Here is a 20,373-nt window from a genome sequence, read left to right as displayed (position 1 = left end):
AAGGCTCTCCTCCTAGGCCTTGGCAGTCAAAATGCTTCAGCTGATGAGGCCCTTCTTGCTGGCCTGTGTAAAATGGTTCAATGTGATTGAGATGAGATGGTTCCTCAAGTAATCTGGCCCCATGCTAGGAAGAGCTTTAAAGGTCATAACCAACACCTTGAATTGGACCTGGAAGCAAACCAGCACTCAAAACAAATATACACAGCAGAGGTGTTTCATGTGCAGTGCTAGTGATACCCATAACTATGCATGCCACCAGCTCTGCACCAGCTGCAGCTTCTGGAAACCTTTCAAGAGTAGCTCCAATGTAGAACATCTTGCAGTAATCCATGTAGAAGATGACCAGGGCATGAATGACAAAGAGAAAGGGTTCCCAGTACATGAAAGGATGCAATTGACCCACAACATGAAGGAGTTGTGAGTCTAGGAGGATCCCAAATTGTGCACTAGGTCCAACTGGGGCACTGCAACCCCATCCAGGACCAAAGAAGCTAAAGCCCTTGAGAGAAAAGAGCCCCGCACTCACAGCAACTCAAGGCTTCAGTTGATGCCTGTTGTTCCCCACTAAGTGCCTTAGCCTTTAAATTTGTTGAATATTTACTGTCCAGGCCATTGTTAAAATTGAAAAATTACATTAATGGGGATATTCATAAATTAAAGTCATCACATGTGCATTTTGTCTGGCCTAGCTTGGGTTTGTGAAAACTCTAGTTTCAAAACAGAACACAAATGCAAGTAAAAAAAAAAATGGAAATATGCATTTACAAGAATGTAATAAAGTTGAAAGAGAAAAGGAAGCAGGCGAGATCCTGGATCCAATTCTATGCCCTATCTCTCATTTGCGTAGTTATATCTGGCAACTAAATAAACAGAAGTCATAGCAACGGCTTACTTTTTAATCAAAGTTTATTATTTGCCAAACAATACTTCCTTCATTATAATCCTATATAAAGAGTCACTAAGATGTAGCTGGTATTTCCCAACAGCAATCTAGTTGATGTCTAGAATTGTTAACCACTTCCTCTTTAAGTAAGCTTGTATGGTTGAACTCAATTTTCTATTGTCTCTATCTGAGTGACTGAGAGATGATGAAAGAAGCTGGGATTTGTAGTTCAGTAACATTTGGAGGGGATGTCTATGAAGATTCTTAGTCATCCAGGTCACGGTTGTCCCAAAGGTGCTTTTTTCCAAGAGGCAACTGGATTTTCTGATTTTTCTTTGAAGACATTTCACTTCTCATTCAAGAAGCTTCTTCAGCTCTGACTGGATGGTGGGGAATGGAAGGATTTCATTCTCCACCATCCAGTCAGAGCTGAAGAAGCTTCTTGGATGAGAAGCGAAACATCTTCAAAGAAAAAAAACAGAAAGTCCAGTTGCATCTTTGGGACATTTGGAGGGGACATATTGTCCATCCTGAGCTTGTAGAAAACTGACTCAGGCTTTTTAAAAATGATATCAGGTAAACAAATTAAGAATCTTAAAAATTATTTTCTGAAGGATTAGTGGCGACACAGATGCCCTTGTTCTGATATAAAGTTTTATGTGATAGGTTTCCTTCCATTGTATATGAATAATGTATCTAGTACATTGTGTAGGTTGCATCATCATATTTCTTCCAATAATTTTTTTTGGTCTCATTTTGAAAGAATTGTGCTATTGAGTAAAATTTGGAAATCTTGTATTTTATGTTGAATGCAAAATCTTGAATCACTGCTTTTGACTCTGTCAAATTGTAGTCTAATTTAAATTGTGTGTGTGTGTGAGAGAGAGACAGAGACGGAGAGAGGAAGGGAGGGAGAGAGAGAAAGAGAGAAAGAGAGGCAGTCATATATCGCCTACTCTTAACAGGGGATATATGTGTAAATACATATACTATAAAAGAAAAATATTCAAGGCAACCAATTTTAAAACTACAGAGCTCTTAGAACAGGGGTAAGAAACTGTGGTCCTTTTAGGACTTGTGGACGTCAACCACCAGAATTCCTGAGCCAGCCATGGTTCCCAATGTCCCTTAGGACATTGCTCTTTTTGTTAATGTGTGGGTGCATTACAAAAGACACCGAATACTTCACGTGCTTCATTTGTCAGTGCATCTAGATATGTAGGGATGTCCAACTTGAGCTTGGGAATCACATGTTACAAGCCTGTGCTTTAAAATATAGATTCATGGTAAATGCTCAATGATTCTTAATGGCTTTCTCAAAATATATGAACCACTATAACTGGTTGTACGCGTTCTGTTCTGAGTAGGAATCAAATTTCATGGTGTTTTTGATGAGGCTATTTTTTTGCTATTTAACTAGCAAAAGCGCGGGGGGGGGGATTATATCATTTTAAATCCTTTTTCTTTCTTTCACCAACCAGAAGCACAATGTAATTTAAGTTTCCCTAATTTTTTTCTAATTTTTCCTCATCATTTTTTATAATCTAAACTCTTTACAAAAACAGTGAAGTTCGAATATATTTATACCCATTATCTCTTTCCTTTCTTCCTTTCTGCTCTCACTACATTTGCTACTTTCTTGTTGTTCATTTATAATTAAATGTGTTTTAGTTCCCCAAGCCATTTACTCTGTAAACAGCACTTAATCATTAGCTAATAATGGCTCTTCTAACATCTGGCTAACTTTAAAAAATCCATATCTTAGGTAAATAAATTAAGAAAATATCTTAAACATTATTTTCTGAAGGATTAGTGGTGACAAAGATGCCCTTGTTCTGATACAAAGTTTTATGTGCTAAGTGATTTGCAATAATGTATATATATTATTATTTATCCTAACTGGGATGATTAATTACAAGTCAGAATAAATAGTCCTTAATCAGCAGTTGCCAGAACATTCTGTTTTTTCTCGTCTCTGACTCTTATTGCCTCCAGATTGCAGTCCATACATATACAGGTAGGCCTCGACCTACGATCACAATTAAGCCCAACATTTCTGTTGCTAAGCAAGACATTTGTTAAGTGAGTTTTGCCCCATTTTACAATCTTTCCGGCCGTAGTTGTTAAGTGAATCACTGCAGTTGTTAAGTCAGTAATATGGTTGTTAAATGAATCTGGCTTCCCCATTGACTTTGCTTGTCGGAAGGTCGCAAAAGGGGACCACATGACCCTGGGACACTGCAACCGTCATAAATATGTGTCAGTTGCCAAGCATCTGAATTTGGATTATGTGACCGTGGGAATGCTATAAAGTTCATTAATTGTGAAAAATGATAATAAATCACTTTTATTAGTGCCATTATAGCTTTTGAACAGTCACAAAATGAACAACTGTATGTGAAATCAGTTGAATTTAATTTCACAGGGTTTCTGAATAGACATGTTTTACTGGTATGACTTCTGCACATCATTTTATCCTAAATATTTAACTTTATAGTTGAGTCTTATAAGAAGGGTTTATTTCTTTATATACTCAGGAAATAGAAAGCTGTACAAGATACCATTAGTTGATATGCTGGCAGAGAGCTTTAGTAAACAAATTCTTAGGATATAGAGAATGTAAAGGGCAATATTTCTGCACAATGGTTATAGAAGCATGGACGATTAACAGCAGTTATTTTGAGACTGCTGAATTGTTTCTTTTTCACCTTTAAAAAATCTTCTGTATTGGGAACACAGATTATACTTTTATTTTGAAACTTAAAGAAATCAAGTACAAGTTTGGAGAAATATTGTTCAGATTTTACAAAATAATTCTCTGACACTGGGCTGGCTATAGAGGGGCAGGAAGTTCTTTTTTCCTTATAATAAAACTTTTTGTTTATTCTCTGGAATAAGGCTACCATTTAGGCAAAATTTATCCTTCTAAGTTGATCTTTTCTTAATCAAACCATTCACTTAACCTCTTAAAATCTGTCATGTGTTTTTGAAATGCTTATTGCTTGGAGGGAAAAAGCAGCATTAATTTTTGAGGAAGAGTGAAATTGGGAATCTAACTAAAATTAAGCATTTAAGACCAAATAATCTCAGTATTTGATTTCTCCCTTCAAAAAACTGTTTTAATTTTGGCTGGACTTGTACTGGACAAGATGTGCTTGTTGTGGTAAAAGGGGGGAAACATTTTTGGCATCACAAGGACAAATTGTATAATTTGCTAGTTTACCAATTACTTGAAAAGCTACATCAAATAACACACACATACACACAAAAAAAATATATGTATGTATGTATGTATGTATGTATGTATGTATGTATGTATGTATGTATGTATGTATGTATGTGTTACAACCCCTAGTATGCCCAAATATGGGAGGGAACTCACTACTCTCCCTTTCTGTCTATCGGCTCACTGAAGGAGACCATCCAGGCAGAAAACCATATTTTTAATGTTGCCTTTTTATATTTGTGTTGTATTTGTGCTGATAAATAAATAAAGGGAGACTAGTATAGATCTAATTCAAGCTTGAAATAGATCTATACTAGTCTCCCTTTATTTATTTATCAGCACAAATACAACATATATATGTGTGTGTGTGTTTGTGTTTTTGTGTTACAACCCCTGGTATGCCCAAATATGGGAGGAAGCTCACTACTCCCTCTTTCTGTCCTTCGGCTCATCACAGAAAACCATCCAGGCAGAAAACCATATTTTTATTTTTAATGTTGCCTTTTTATATTTGTGCTGATAAATACATAAAGGGAGACTTTATCAGCACAAATACAACACAAATATAAAAAGGCAACATTAAAAATAAAAATATGGTTTTCTGCCTGGATGGTTTTCTGGATGGTGTGTATACACACACACACACACAAACACACACACACACACACACACACAATAGACAAATGGAAGAAACTGGAAGTGTGGGAAATGAAATGCAAAAGGCAATGGTAGGTGCTTTTTACAAAACCATTGCACTTTGAAATCACAAACATGCATGTTTGCATTGATTGGCTGATTAACTCATGTAACGTTATGTAATAAAATACACACACAACCTTTGTCCCTGTTTGAGAAATTATAGCTCACTTATTTTATGTTGAAATTTCTGCTTGGGGTTCCTTTATTTAAGATAGCAGCAGTACAGAAGTTTAAGTGTTCTTCACTTGAAGGAGGGATATTTTCATTTTTGATGGGAGGTTATTATCACTGCCTTTTTGTCTTATGTGGAAGGCAAAAATGCATTGATGATAAATAACTGGGCATTATTGTATTTTGACTTGAATACATATGCATCTATCAGCATTCTATATATCTTAGTTTAGCGCTGGGTTAGGGTTGTATACTTGTATATTGTGATATATTCATAGGCGTTTGCCTTGTAATAAGATGGGAACTATAACATTCCCTATGATTATCAGAAGAATTTAAAATGTGAACACACTAGGAAGTAACCAAAATTATTCTTTTGACAACATTGGCTTGATAATTATTTGAATAGGCTATTTCTGCTATTAGTCATCTACTTTAGTTGGTTTGTTGATTGGTTTTTGCCAATTATGGACGTCATGGCAACAGGTTGGGTTCACATTTTTGCTTTCCAGTTTTACACAGTAGTCTAGGAATGCAAAATAGGAAGGTAGAATATTTGGAAAAAATGAAACCTCTCATTTTTATCAGATTTCAGACTTTGGATTGGCCAAATGCAATGGGCTTTCTCATTCTCATGATCTCAGCATGGATGGACTTTGTGGCACTATTGCATATCTGCCTCCAGAACGAATTAAAGAGAAGAATAGATACTTTGATACAACACATGACATATATAGGTACGTGTCTACAGTATTCTGTTTTTTTCCCCTTTTCTTTCCTTGTTGTATCTATTTCTCATTGGTAGCTGCTAGCCACAGCCTACATATCTTAAATTAAATATAACTGTGCTGGATAGATTGTGGGATAATTCAACCTGTAGCAAGCCTGGTGCTATGAAACCTTCACCAGCTTTGAAGACAGTTGCTTCCAAAAGCTGATTTAAAAACTGTGACTGGAATCACAGAATAACACCCATAGTTACTGCAACAGTGGATTTCCAGTTGCCTCCATTGTATTAGACTCTGTGCTTGCAGTCTGGGATTGTAGAGCCATTTCTGTTTCCAGAAGTGAACTGCACACCAGCATGTCATCTTTGAACTGGAAGGGCCACCATACAGACTATTGCAAGAGAATTCTTACGTTCTTGAAATCTTGACAAGTGTTGCCATTTCGGATCTGATAATCAGATGTAATGAGCTTTAGAGGATGTAACTGTAAATACAGCATGCAATATGCATTAATAGTTTTATAAAGGTGTTGATTTTGTCTTTGCAGCTTTTCCATTGTTATCTGGGGAGTTCTGACACAGAAGAAGCCTTTTTCAGGTAAGCAAAACATCTCTTCTTGTGAATCATAAGTGTAAATGACTACGTTAGGCAGAATTCCTCCCTGGACAAAATGTGTTTATTGTGATATGTTTACTCTTCAAAGTATCCAGCAGTAATAACTGATTGCATTCACCCATTCCAACTACTAAAATATTGTCCATATCATATGAGAATGGTTTTCCTGCTATTGCTTTTCTCTTAAAACCTATCCTGGGAGCAATCAGATGAAAGAAATTCCAGAAAGGAGTATTGCTTTTACCATTCATGCTAGACATGGAGGTATATGAGATGAAATCTCTAAAGAAAGAACAGCTGAATTATATGGAGTTGCTCATAACGTGGGATAGCATGTAAAAAAGCCAAATAAGTGACTTCTGCCATCAGTGTTAGCTCTAGACCTTATTACTTTAAGGATTGTGATTTACAGCTATTGAAAAGAAATGCACTAGGTCAGCGATGGCGAACCTTTTTTGGCTCGCGTGCCATAAGTGGGGGAGCGCAGGGGGGTCGTGTGCAGGCTTGCCGCACCCATAAGGCAATACATGACACACACACCCAGTGCGCATGCGCGCACTACAGGCGCGACCCCCTCCATTTTTGCATGCTTTTTTCACCCTCCCCAAGCTCCAGAGGCTTTATAGGAGCATGGGGAGGGTGAAAACAGCCTCACCCGCCCCCCCGGGAAGCCCTCCAGAGGCTTCAGGGACCTTCAGGAGGCTTCCCTGAAGCCTCTGAAGCATTCAAAACGACCCTCCGAGCAAACTGTCAAGAGACTTCCCTGAAGCCTTCGGAGCGCTCAAAACGACCCTCCAAGCAAACTGGAAGTCACTTCCGGTTTGCTCGGAGGGTCGTTTTAAGCGCTCCGAAGGCTTCAGGGACCGTCAAGAGACTTCCCTGAAGCCTTCGGAGCGCTCAAAATGACCCTGCAAGCAAACCGGAAGTCACTTCCGGTTTGCTCGGAGGGTCGTTTTAAGCGCTCCGAAGGCTTCAGGGACTGTCAAGAGGCTTCCCTGAAGCCTTCGGAGCTCTCAAAATGACCTCTGAACAAACTGGAAATGCATTCCTGAATTTCCGGTTTGCCCATAGGGCCAGTTTTTTGTGCTCTGGAGGTTTCAGGGAAGCTCATGAAGCCTGTGGGGGGGCGGGGGGGCTCTTTTCGCCCTCCCCAGGCTCCTATAAAGCCTCTGGACCCTGGGGAGGGCGAAAAATGGCTTTAAAAAAGGATGAACTCAGCTGGCATGTGCGCTGGCCAGCTGACAGGGCAGCGCCTCACATGCCCTGACAAATGGCTCCGCGTGCCATAGGTTCGCCATCACTGCACTAGGTGCATTTTCCATCTCTGGCTCCAACACTGAGCCTCTGATTCTTTTAATACAGCCATGAATACTGTTCATCATTTTGCTTCATCCTGTTCAAATAGGGTAAGAAAACTATCCAGAACAGCCTATTTATAGATAGTGTAACATGTATAGCATGTTACTACATGCTGAAAGATTAGAGGTTAAAAAAAAAAAGAATCTAATGGGTGATAAAATGTCTGTCTGCCCTAGCACTAGACTGGGAATCTTAAAAGGAAGCACCTACCAGATATGTATTTTCTGCTTTCTATCTGTAGAAGAAAATAACATTCTGCACATTATGGTGAAAGTGGTTAATGGTCATCGCCCAGAACTTCCACCTGTCTCCAAATCCAGACCTCGTGCATGTAATAACTTGATCAAACTGATGCAAAAGTGCTGGCAAGATGACCCTAGCAAGAGGCCAACATTTAAAGGTAATGTCTAAAGAAAGAACAGAGTCCCTTCTGGGAGAGGGGGCGGTCTAGAAGCACCAAATATAAATAAATAAATAAATAAATAAACTTTGCTTCTAATCAAATTCCTTGGTAAAATAATGAGTCATTTTAGGGTAAAAGCCTGTATTAATCCCCAGTGGTGCCCCACCAAAATCTTGTTAAAAACGATAAATATAAAATATACACAATGCATTATTGTGCTGGCAATAGTCAGGGAACATCCTATTACAGGAAAAGGATTACAGGAGAACTTGTCTAAACATGAATAGTTGATTTAGGCATCAGATGATGTACCAATCTAGTTAACTCCCCATATTATTGCCTAGGGTGGAACTTTCTAATCTGAATTAGCTTTGCTACAATATATTCAACACAAAGCAAACATATTAGAAGCCTTATTTATGATTCTGGCTTCAGTGGTGCCAATTAGTTCTAGATGTTTAAAAAGCATTGAGATGCCATAGCAGGGCCAAACAAACCTGAGGTGAGATTCTTGCCCTCCAATCCATGTACTTAATTGGCATTTGAGTCTATCTTTTTTTTCAATTAAAAGGAAAAGTAGGGAGCTGCACAATTGCCTCCTCCATAAAATGCAGCATCTGCTGCCCAGGGCAGCTGTCTCATTCTGGATGACAGAAAGCTAGCATTGCAGTTATCTTTCAAATATCTTTTGAGGGGGGAGCGGGAATAAGAGCCAGAAAAGTATTTCTAAATACTTTTCTAACAGTATTACCTCTTTCTAAAAATGCTTAAAGTTGAAATAAACTTTGATGCTTCTGCAATTATCGATCTTCCCTGATCCCCAGTTTGTGGAACAGATTAAAATATGGCTGTACATTTCTTTTTAAAATGTGGAATTGGCATTCAGTATTTTGCTTCAGTTGAATAAATCAGGATTGCATTGTATTATATGTATAGTGCAGATATTCTTCACTGTTCTGTGTTGAGAGGGATTTTTTTTAAAATAAGCAATGGTGGGAAGGTGTGTATTGAGCTGGGAAAATGGCTGTTCCTTTGTGTATTTGCTGTTATTGGAGAAGTGAAGGGAGCTACTAGGCAAGGCCAAAAACTGACCATTATCTGAATTATCTGTAAAATATCTCTTTAGTGAAAAGGGAGGCCTACAGCAAGTGTGAAGAAAATAAATTGTATCTTTTTTTTTTTTTTAGAAATTACTTCTGAAACAGAAGAGCTCTGTGAAAAACCAGATTATGAGAATAAGGAAATGACCGTCGAGGAGGACGCAAAGGCTTCTCAGACCTATCCTAAGGTATTTATTCGAGCAAAAACAGGGTGAACTTTAATATGTTCTCTTATCGTTCACTCAATTTACGGTATGTTTTAATTGGAAATGTTTTCTTTTCCCCACCTCCTTTTTTCCCAGGAGATGTCCAGTATTTCCCAGCTAAAACAAGAACCTGATCCTGCATCAGTTAAAGATTACAGCCTGTCTGAATTGTTGTCCCAGCTGGACTCGGGAATTTCACAGACGGAGCAGACGGAGGAGCTCAGTCGCAGTGCATCTGAATCTAGGCTTGCCACCAGTGACAAGAGGCTGTCAGGAGTGTCTTCTGTAGACTCTGCCTTTTCTTCACGAGGTTCCCTGTCACTCTCGTTTGAGAGAGAGAATTCTGGAAGTGGTAAGTTTTGTTGGGCAAAATGTAGTCCGATGTATATATTTGAACTAGGGGCAAAATAATTCAGAAAGAGATGGTAACCGGTATGATGGAGGCAGCACAAAGCACCCTCTGGTCTTTTTTTTTTTTTAACATGACAGCTGGCTGTATGAATTGCTTGACATGTTGCATATGAATTCCTAAATGCATTTCCTGTCATGTTATGGACTATGATCTTGGCAATTAATTAGCTAAATAGGAGTTATAGGAAAAGTGTTTCAATGCAAGGAGAGGTTATATATTGATTTACGTCAAATGTCTCTATATTAGCTTTCCATACCTTTAAGAAAATAGGGGTAGTTACTAAGGTTTGCTGCCTGAACTACTTAATTTAAATATATCAGATATGTTGTAGTTTCTTCTTTAGTTTTTGAGAGCACTGTTCACGATCGATGCAATATATGGGTTTTCCAGCTAAGGCTGTAAACAGACACTTGAGGCACCAAACAATGAAGAAAACGTAACTCTGATCAAATGTTTACCTATATTGAATATTTAGGGCCAGTTTGGTGTGGTGGTTAAGGGATCAGGCTAGAGACCATGAGTTCTAGTTCTACTTTAGGCACACAGCCAGCTGGGTGACTTTGGGTTAGCCACTTTCCCTCAGCCCTTGGAAGGAAGCAAGGGCAAACCTCTTCTGAAAAACCTTGCCAAGAAAACTGCTGGGACTTGTCCCACTAGTTTCTGGGAATTGGATACAACTGAATGAAAAATACTGAATATTAGAATATTACTTATACTTCAATATTTAAGAATGTATCAAAAAGCTAAACTAACTTTAGTTCTGTGGGTGAGCGTGTGCCTTCTTCCATGTGCAAACTAATTTGAGGATATAGAGGTCAACAAGCCAAAAAGAATGAATAGCGAGATAAAAGCATAGAAAATTTGCCCAGAGTTCAAAAAAAGTGTGTGGATTAGTACAGAATTTCTCAATTGAAAGTACCTGCAAAGAAACTCTCATATTTTATCTAATGGAACACTTGGGCCTTTTGTGCTTCTGTGAAAACTGGACTGAAATAGAACATTTTGTTTTTTGTTTCTCCAGACATTGGTACCACAGATATCCAGAAAAGAAAGCTGGCTGAGGCTATCACATCTGGAGATACTAGTAAACTGATGAAGATTCTTCAGCCTCAAGATGTAGACCTCATTTTGGATGGGAATGGTGGCCTTCTGCATTTGGCCATTGAATCAGGCCAAGAAGAATGTGTAAAGTGGCTACTTCTGAACAATGCCAATCCCAATCTGACGAATAGGAAAAGCTCTACACCCCTCCATATTGCAGTAGAGAAGAAGAACAAAAGCATTATTGAGCTGCTTCTCACAAGGAAAATTAATGTGAATGCCAAAGATGAAGATCAGTGGACAGCTCTTCATTTTGCAGCGCAAAATGGGGATGAACTAATCACAAGAATGTTGCTTGAGAAGAATGCCTTGCTGAATGAAGTGGACTTTGAAGGAAGAGCACCAATCCATGTTGCTTGCCAACATGGTCAAGAGACTGTAGTGCGCATCTTTCTGAGAAAAGGGATTTATGTCGATGTCAGAGGAAAGGATAATTGGGTGCCTTTGCATTACGCTGCATGGCAAGGCCACTTAGCCATTGTGAAGCTTTTGGCCAAGCAGCCTGGAGTCAATGTGAATGCACAGACTGTAGATGGAAGGACCCCTCTTCATTTGGCAGCCCAGAGAGGACATTACAGAGTTGCTCGAATACTAGTAGAACTGCAGTCAGATGTCAACATAAGAAATGCATTTTTTCACACTGCCCTTCATGTAGCTGCTGAAACTGGCCATACTAGCACTTCCAGGCTGCTTCTTAATCGTGGGGCAGATATAGAAGCAACAACAGCAGAAGGCTGTACTGCCCTTCACCTCGCAGCTCGTAATGGCCATGTATCCACAACCAAGCTGTTGATGGAAGAAGGTTCTAATATGCTGGCAAGGGGTCCTTTAAACAGAACAGCACTGCATCTTGCTGCTGAAAATGGACATGATGAGGTGGTAAAGGTCCTTGTCAACCGAGAAAATATAAATGATTCAGACGAGGAAGGGTTGGTGGCTCTGCATCTTGCTGCAAAAGGTGGACACACACAAACAGCTGAAGTTCTGCTAAACCATGGTGCCTGCATCAGTATGCAGAACTTTGCATTTCAGACCCCACTGCAGTTAGCTAAACAAAATGGGAGCAACACTATTATCACACTGCTCAGCCAGAGATAGGTGTTTGCTTTCTAATAAGTGTAGGACAGGCTAATGATGACCGTAGCATGAGTACCTGCTTCAACTTCACATATAAGTCTGACTTTCATGTTAACAGAAGCTACTTCTTGATGTGGCAATTCTGTCTAATAAACTGAGCAGGCAAGGGAGTAAGAGTCATAAGGTTCTGGGTTCGATCTCACACTTCCGTGTAAAGGAGCGCTGAGTAAGCCTTCGGTGAAGACATGATGTTCTTTCCCCATAATTCAACATGGGTGTTGGCTCACTGGAAAGATGATACGAAGAGATTTTAAAAAGAGAGAGGGTTATCCCTTGTTCTTTTCAGTGTAAAGTCAGTTTCTAATATTTCAATCATTCTTTACATTCAATGGGTGAGGTATCTTTAATTGTCACTCGAATGTTTTTTTTAAAATTGATTTTTCCTTGACTATTTGCAAGATGCATGAATCAATACAAGTATCTGCATTCCTGAAAAAGTACTGCAGGGATAATTGTCCTAAAGTCACATAGAAATTAAAATCCCAGTTTTATTATTGAAAAAAAAGTTAGTGCCTATTTCAAAACTACACATTTCTAGTTCTCTGATGGTCAGTTTTTCCATGATCGTTATTATCAGCTTATGATTACAATAACAATTGTGAGCATCCCTGTGTTAATTAGAAAATCATTTCTAATATGCAGTACCAGCTTCTGTATATATACAGTGTATATGCATAATATTTCAACATTCAATATGTGATTAAATGGAAGATAGCACAAGTACAATAACATTTGTACAAGTGTGCATAAGCACATGAACATTTTATTTCATTAAATGTAAGAATAGATTGTGTCTGTATGTTTCTTTTCAAGTGTGTAAATTACTGAACCACAGGTATAGCAATGTCTACAAAATAGATGTATCATGTATAATAGACTAATATAAAAATATACTGTGTATATAATTTAGGACATTGCATGCTCTTTTTTCTACAGAAGAAAATGGAGGCTTTTTAGGTCTGGGTATGTTTTAATACACCTTTTGTAGTGTTCATTGTTTTCAGAAGTTCACATTTGATCTGTTTTACCAATAAAATAAGTTGCAAAATGGCTTTTGAGAAAAGAGTTGTGATTTATTTTTAAAGAACAGTTGTGTGTTATAACTTTATTTTTGTTTCCTTACATCATAAACACATCCCTGCCAGAAATATTTTGCCAGGAAATAATCCCGCCTTATAGAATGAGACTTGACTGTCCATTGTATGCTCTAATGATCACTTTCCAAAACTGGTGCCCCACTAATCAAATATGTTTGATTATAATTCTTAATATGCCCTACCAGTATAGCCAATGGTTCAATTGAGATGATTTATTTTATTTAAGACATTTATATAGCCACCCATCTTAAACCAAACTGGGCATTTATACCAAGACAAGAACAATATATACACACAATAAAAGCGTGATATTGGTCATAGTCAATAAACCTGGAATATATCAGATTAGGAAGGCTGTTCCAAATCAGCTAGAAACAATATAACTACATGGATTCTCATCTTTGGTTTAACAAGAATTCAGTTAGCTGATTGAATAGTGATTTGGAAATGTGAGAATGCTGTTCCTAACAAAACACATTTTATTTTGCCACCAGTAAGAGTCAGCAGGTTAGTGATAGTTTGGATCTTTTCCTAGCTACTCAAGAATACTAGCTATAGAAAGCAGCAGACTGCGTGGAGACTGCTCATAATAAACTATGAATTTCAACATCCTCTTAAATAAAATGGTAATTGAAAAAAAAAGATTATGCTTTGTTTTTATTGTTGCTTAGTATAGGATTGGGGAGAGGGTGTTAAAAATTTAAATTGGGTTTAAGGAATGGTGCCATACTGTCAATTATGGAAGGATTAAATTTCTCGTGAATAAATTTCTAGGTTATCTTTAATAATATCAGGCATGTGCTTCACATTTCAGTACAATAACTGCTTAATTTCAGCAAACATCTTGTGGATTTCCCAAGAGTACGTTTAACTTTGTGGTGGGAAAAATACACCAATGTAGAAAGTTCCTATGTGAAGACCTATTCCCTAATTCTCATCGCATACGTAATTTCCAAGACTGAAATTTCTGGGCACTCTGCCTTATTCATCAGTTACATGGCGTCACCAGTTGCTTAAACATGTTATGCAAGAGTGTTGCTGCTTCAATTGGTGCCAGACAGAGTTGTTATGATACATTGTTGATGCCAATAAACTCATGATTATGGGAGGGGAAGATCTCAGGTAGATCAAACTGGACCCCCAAATTGATCAATATAATCTTTTAGTTACAAGAGCAGTGGAACTGAAGGTAAGTAATAGATTACGGTTAGTACTAACTTAAGACATAATGCACATAGTTTAGATATATGTCCATATATCCCATAATTGTGTTGGTTGCTTATAAGTAGCTCAAAGAATCAGTTGTAATTCCTAAATATAAAGAAATGTTTAGGAAAGGCGGAAAAAAATTGTCCTTAAAAATATAAAACCAGCTTAACATAAAAAGTGTGAAACATCCTTAGTGGGATGATAGAAAAGTTCCTTTATTTTATATACTTTGATGAAAATGCTTGTCATTTTAATACTTTGTTCAAATGTCGACAAAGGGACTAATGTTAACTAGAACAAGCTGCTGCAAAAGCAATGGGCCATGTTAAAGAAAGTATATTTCCCATTCATTCTTCCCTGAGCCTTGAAGTACACATAAATAACTCTAATAATTGTTTCCCTTCTTCACTTGTCATCATTGGCTGCTATCTTGCTTTTTGAATGGTGGCCTTTGCATATTATAGTCTCCACCAAGATCTCCAACACGGTATCTTGGTTTTTAAAACAACCTTGCATGAGTCTGGTTTTTCTGGTAAACCTGTCTTGCAGAGTCCAGATTGTGCAACAAAAAGGTTATGAATGAAAGAGTTGAGATTTGCCTACAGGGTTGTTAATAATGAATCAACATTCTTTTTCATTGCCACAGAAAATCCTGAGCATGTTCAAACAGTAAGCTTATTCAGGCATTTTGGGACCTGTAGGAACAAAGTTAGCCATTAGCATAGCTTTTTAATAAAACTGTCAGTGGAAAAGAGTGTTGCAAAGGTTGATAGTATATCAAGGAACTGTTTGTAAATTAAAGAGGAATGCCTTAAATCCAGATATGCAGTGTCATAGGAGTGTCCCTTTTTCTAGACCAGTGTTTCAGTGGTGGGATTCAGCAGGTTCTGACCAGTTCTGGAGAACTGGTAGCGGAAATTTTGAGTAGTTCAGAGAACCAGTAAATACCACCTCTGACTGGCCCCGCTTCCATTTATTCTCTGCCTCCCGAGTCCCAGCTGATCGGGAGGGAATGGGGATTTTGCAGTATCCTTCCCCTGCCATGCCCACAAGCCACACCACACCCACCAAGCTACGCCCACAGAACCGGTAGTAAAAAAAAATTAATCCCACCACTGCAGTGTTTCTCAATCTCAGCAACTTCAAGATGGGTTAATTTCAACTCCCAGAATTCCCCAGCCAGCATGATGGCTGGGGAATTCTGGGAGTTAAGGTTCACACATCTTAAAATTGCTGAAGTTGAGAAACATTGATGTAGAGACATGAGCACCTGTTTTATTTCATATTTGTTAATTTAGTTATTCCTTCAAGCTTTAAATACTGAGTCTTCACTGGCCTGCCTAAGTTCATTTTATGATTAAGAGAGGGGAAAAATAAAACTGAACTCACAGACTATCATTTTTCCTAACCAGCAAATCTCTTAGGAGAAGCACAGCAGTGCAGAAGTGTGAAAGACTGCACAAGAAGAGTTTTTCCTTAAAGAAGATCTGCCTATATATTGATGAATTATTTATTCATAGACTAAAACTGCCTCCAGTTGACCCATCTATGGTATTTCATGGATTCCCTAAACTACCTCCACGTTTTGCCTTTCACTTTTCCTTCCCTCTCTTGTTCCTCTTTCCAGTAAAGAATCTGACTAATACAATATTTCCCTCCTAGACATTCTTTTTAAAGGCATAAACTTTCTGGGATTTACAGTTCACTTTACCAGATAGACAAACTGGCTCAACTAATGTAGGATTGAAATTGAGAGATGGAGGATCAGGATTGGTAGGATGAACTCACATGCCTCAAAGATTTCAGGCTCATTCTCCACCAATGGTGCTGCTAAAGTTCCATCCCTCCCCCAATTGTCACTTTGAGATCTGCAATAAATCATTTGAGAGATTGAGATGTTCTGATATTACTTTGTCTTTATTTTGAGCCATGATCATATTTGTATCCATTCTTAATGAATGTGATGAAGTGAACAGTAGTTCACAAAAGTTTGCGTGTTTTAATAAAATGTGTTGGAAAAGAAGCTAGAAGAAATCTTTCAATTTTATTTTATTTTTTGCTATTGTTGACACAGCTCTTCTCCTACACTCTTTACAGTAATATTAAAAAAAACCCAAAGCTGGATGTCCCATCATTTTTCACTTCTATGAGTTTAGTGTGTGTGACTTCATAATTACAACAATGCTCAATTATTCATAGAAATCCAGAATTTCAAAATATGACATTGAATATTAGTTCTTTGCATCACCTCTTTCAAAATGTGAGTCATGCGTCTCCATTCTTTTACCTTGCATCTGTCTTCAGAGGAAAAGGCCTTAAAAAACAAGGTACGTATCTAAAATAATAGTCAGCTTTCTAGGTGACATCTAATCTAACCATCCTGAGACTATTTCCTTCTTAGCTAGAGAGCAAAAATTTGGGGGGAGTGGGTGTTCTTGTGTTCTGATGATTTGAAAGTGAAATAGATACATTCAACTAAGTGGAGTTTAATCATTTAAAAAAATACAAAAATTTATGCCACTACAAATTATCAATAATTACTTCTCTACTGATGATGATTTTGGATCATTCAGAAAAGTTGCACAATTGTTCAGCTTTGCTTTAATTAACCTGATTAAGCTGCCTAAATAAATTATTTTACTATATTATTATTGTTGTTGTTGTTTTGTTTTAAAATAAAAAATACTGATGTTAAGTAAGAAGGTTTAGCCAGATTAATTCCATTACTTTCTTTTAAAAATTGTGGACTTCTAGTTTTCATATTTATATACACAGAAAGAAGTAAGAAACACCCACATTGTGTTTTGAAGGGAAGGCCTGTTGCAGTTCTACAATTTTAAAAAAGAAAAAAATGCCAATAACATGAAGGAAATCTTACCTGAAAACACCCTAATACATTTGCCATATTAATTTGAAGGGAGGGGACTTTACCATGCTAAATAAGATGGCTGAGTTAAGGTAGCATGAGTGAGAAAAAAAGGATTGTTGATCAAACAACAATTTGTCTGATGTTCTTGTTTTATGCCAAGAAATTGGATAACTTCACTAGTTGTTGCAGGTGCTACTAGCATGGACCACCACATACAGGTAGTCCCCAACTTACAACAGTTCATTTAATGGTCATTCCAAGTCACAACATCACTGAAAAGAGTTACCTATGACCATTTTTTCACACTTATAAACATTGCAGTATCCACATGGTCATGTGATTTACATTTGGATGTTTGCCAACTGGTTCATATTTATGATGGTTGCGGTGTCCTGGGGTCATGTGATCTTTTGTGACCTTCTGACAAGCAAAGTCAATGGGAAAGCCAGACTCACTTAACAACAGTGTTACGAATGTAACAACTGCAGTGATTCACTTAACAAATGTGGCAAGAGAAGTGGTAAAAATGGAGCAAAACTCACTTAATAAATGTTTTACTTAGCAACATAAATTTGGGCTCAGTTGTAGTCATAAGTTAAGGACTACCTCTTATGTATACGTTTGGTGTACTTTATAGCTTCTCAATATTTAAAAATTCTGCTAGAAAAGAAATCCAAGTTGTTTGCTGAAAAGACCATTTATATATTCAAGAATGGCTCAAAGCGATTTTGAATGGATTCTATTTTTCCTTCCTCTGCAAAAAATATGCAAAGCACTTCCATACATTATTGAGAGCAGCAAAAGGCAGACTTCAACATCCCTCTTCAAAGTCAAGTTCAAGGAATATAAAAGAAAAATTCTTGGAAAGCAGTTTAAGTTTAGGATTATAATAATTAGTTACCCTTATATTAGAATAAGATGACAGAGTGTTTTTCAGTTCTCATATCTACAATATTCATTTGATTTAATCATATTCTTTCTCTAGGGAACCATGAATAGAGTTTGCTGTGTTTCATTCAGATCCATCCCATCATCAGATTTTTAGAAGGCCCCAACTGCAGATGAATTCTGTTAGATATTCCCCCCCTGCTGTGTGAAAGCAAGAGATTTCCACCAAGGTCCTCTGTTCCGGCGGGAATAGAGAATAACCTAATTGGCTGGGAGGTCTTGACAACCCCCAGGCGATGCTGTCCGACCATTTCCCCAGCGGATTTTGCCTGTCTTCGAATAAAGAGCTGTTGATCGCTAGCCTTTGTGCCTTTCTTTACCCAATCCAACAAATTCCTTTTATATTTGCTGCAAGGCAAGTAAGTTCTTTCGAAGAAGCAGGGCTGGAGTTGGTGCTCAGTTTTTACAGGTTTTGTAAAAAGGGTCCATGGGAAAGACTAATAACTCAAAGTAAGACAATTCTCCCACCAAAGCATTACTTACCATTTGTCTAATTATAAAGAACATATTGTTAAATAGAAGACCAAATAAATATTATTTTCCACATCCAAAAGCATGGAAATAGTAAATGAATTATATTATCACCAATCTATTCAGTTTGCTAGCCATGCTCTGAATGTCTTAAACTTAGTCTAGAGCAGTGGTTCTCAACCTGTGGGTCGGGATCCCTTTGGGGGTCGAACGACCCTTTCACGGGGGTCGCCTAAGACCATCGGAAAACACATATTTTCGATGGTCTTAGGAACCCAGACACCAATTTTGTGGTTGGGGGGTCACCACAACATGAGGAACTGTATTAAAGGGTCGCGGCTTTGGGAAGGTTGAGAACCACTGGTCTAGAAATATTCTCATCCATCTATTTATAGCTCCAATTATTAGTAGTCCTCAACTTACAACCACAATTGAGCCCAAAATTTCTGTTGTTAAGTGATACATTTGTTAAGTGAGTTTGCCCCATTTTATGATCTTTTTTGCCGTAGTTGTTAGGTGAATCGCTGCAGATGTTAAGTTAATAACCTTGAGTGGATCTGGTTTCTCCATTGACTTTGCTTGTCAGAAGACTGCAGAAGGGGATCACATGACCCCAGGGCATTGCAACCATCATAGATATGAGTCAGTTGCCAAGCATCTGAATTCTGATCATGGGATCATGGAAAACGGTCATAGGCCCCTTTTTTCAGCCCACTAACTTTGAATTGCTACTAAATGAACTGTTATAAGTCAAGGACTACTTGCATGACTTCAGCCCAGAATTTAGCTTGCCTGTAATGAATTGCTGCCAGACTGCAGGCAACATAAGTAGCCAGGGCCCTTCCTGGAGCAGCTGCAGCACTTTCCCATGTGGCAGCATTCCTCAAGGCTACAAAATAAAACTAATTTCTTTTTAACATCCATTACAGCTTTACATTGTATGTGAACTAAATCATTATATAGGTAATTCTAGACTTACAACCATAATTGAGCCCAACATTTCTGTTGTTAAGCAGGACAGTTGCTAAACAGGTTTTGCCCCATTTTACGACTTTTCTTGCCACAGTTTGTTAACTGAATCATTGCAGTTGTTAAGTTAGTATCACAGTTGTAAAGTGAACCTGGCTTCTCTGTTGACTTTGCTTGCCAGAAGGTCACAAAAGGGGATCACATTGTAAGTTTCAATGGTCACTTAACAGTCCTAAGTAGAGGACTATCTACGCCAGAGGTGTCCAAACTTGGCAACTTTAAGACTTGTGGACTTCAACTCCCAGAATTCCCCAGCCAGCTCTGCTGGTTGGGGAATTCTGGGAGTTGAAGTCCACAAGTCTTAAAGTTGCCAAGTTTGGACACCCCTGATCTACGCACTTGCACTTGAGACAACTCCCTATCACTTTAATTACTTTGGAAGCATATTCTCCTATACTGTTATGTCCACAAATGGAAGAAATTATGAGAATCATTTAATTTTAAGATTTATTCAAAGAATGATTCTGGGAAAACTCACAAAGCCAATCACGTTGAAAACAGGAGGTAGCTGGATGAGGTAAAATCTCAGTTTACCACAAGTATCTAATTCTATTTTGTTTTCAGAGATATAGGATGCAGGAGGAAAATAAATCTCTTCTACTTCCACAGTAGAATGTATTTTGGAATATTCAAACTGGACAATTTTAAAACTAAAGATTTAAATTGAGCAATGTAAATTAAAAAGAGTTAGTCTAAGGAAGGGCTGGCAA

At 37.8% G+C, this 20,373-nt stretch overlaps 1 protein-coding gene across 4 annotated transcripts in view; it reads left to right on the top strand.

Annotated features, from left to right (window-relative positions):
* RIPK4 (receptor interacting serine/threonine kinase 4) overlaps positions 1-13,092 on the top strand; it is a 37,080-nt gene extending 23,988 nt beyond the window's left edge. For all 4 annotated transcript variants that reach the window (XM_081951311.1, XM_081951314.1, XM_081951312.1 and 1 more), the window contains exons 3-8: positions 5,568-5,716; positions 6,255-6,304; positions 7,923-8,081; positions 9,272-9,372; positions 9,487-9,742; positions 10,824-13,092. In XM_081951311.1, coding sequence (XP_081807437.1) covers positions 5,568-5,716; positions 6,255-6,304; positions 7,923-8,081; positions 9,272-9,372; positions 9,487-9,742; positions 10,824-12,001 — 1,893 coding nt within the window. In that variant the 3' untranslated portion in view covers positions 12,002-13,092. The remainder of the gene's footprint in view (positions 1-5,567; positions 5,717-6,254; positions 6,305-7,922; positions 8,082-9,271; positions 9,373-9,486; positions 9,743-10,823) is intronic.
* The last annotated feature ends 7,281 nt before the right edge of the window (positions 13,093-20,373 follow it).

Source organism: Natrix helvetica (genome assembly GCF_964273705.1).
Source record: "Natrix helvetica genome assembly, chromosome: 4".
NCBI classification, from domain to species: domain Eukaryota; kingdom Metazoa; phylum Chordata; class Lepidosauria; order Squamata; family Natricidae; genus Natrix; species Natrix helvetica.
Note: the sequence above shows the minus strand (reverse complement) of the source record. Positions and strands in the feature narration are given on the sequence as shown.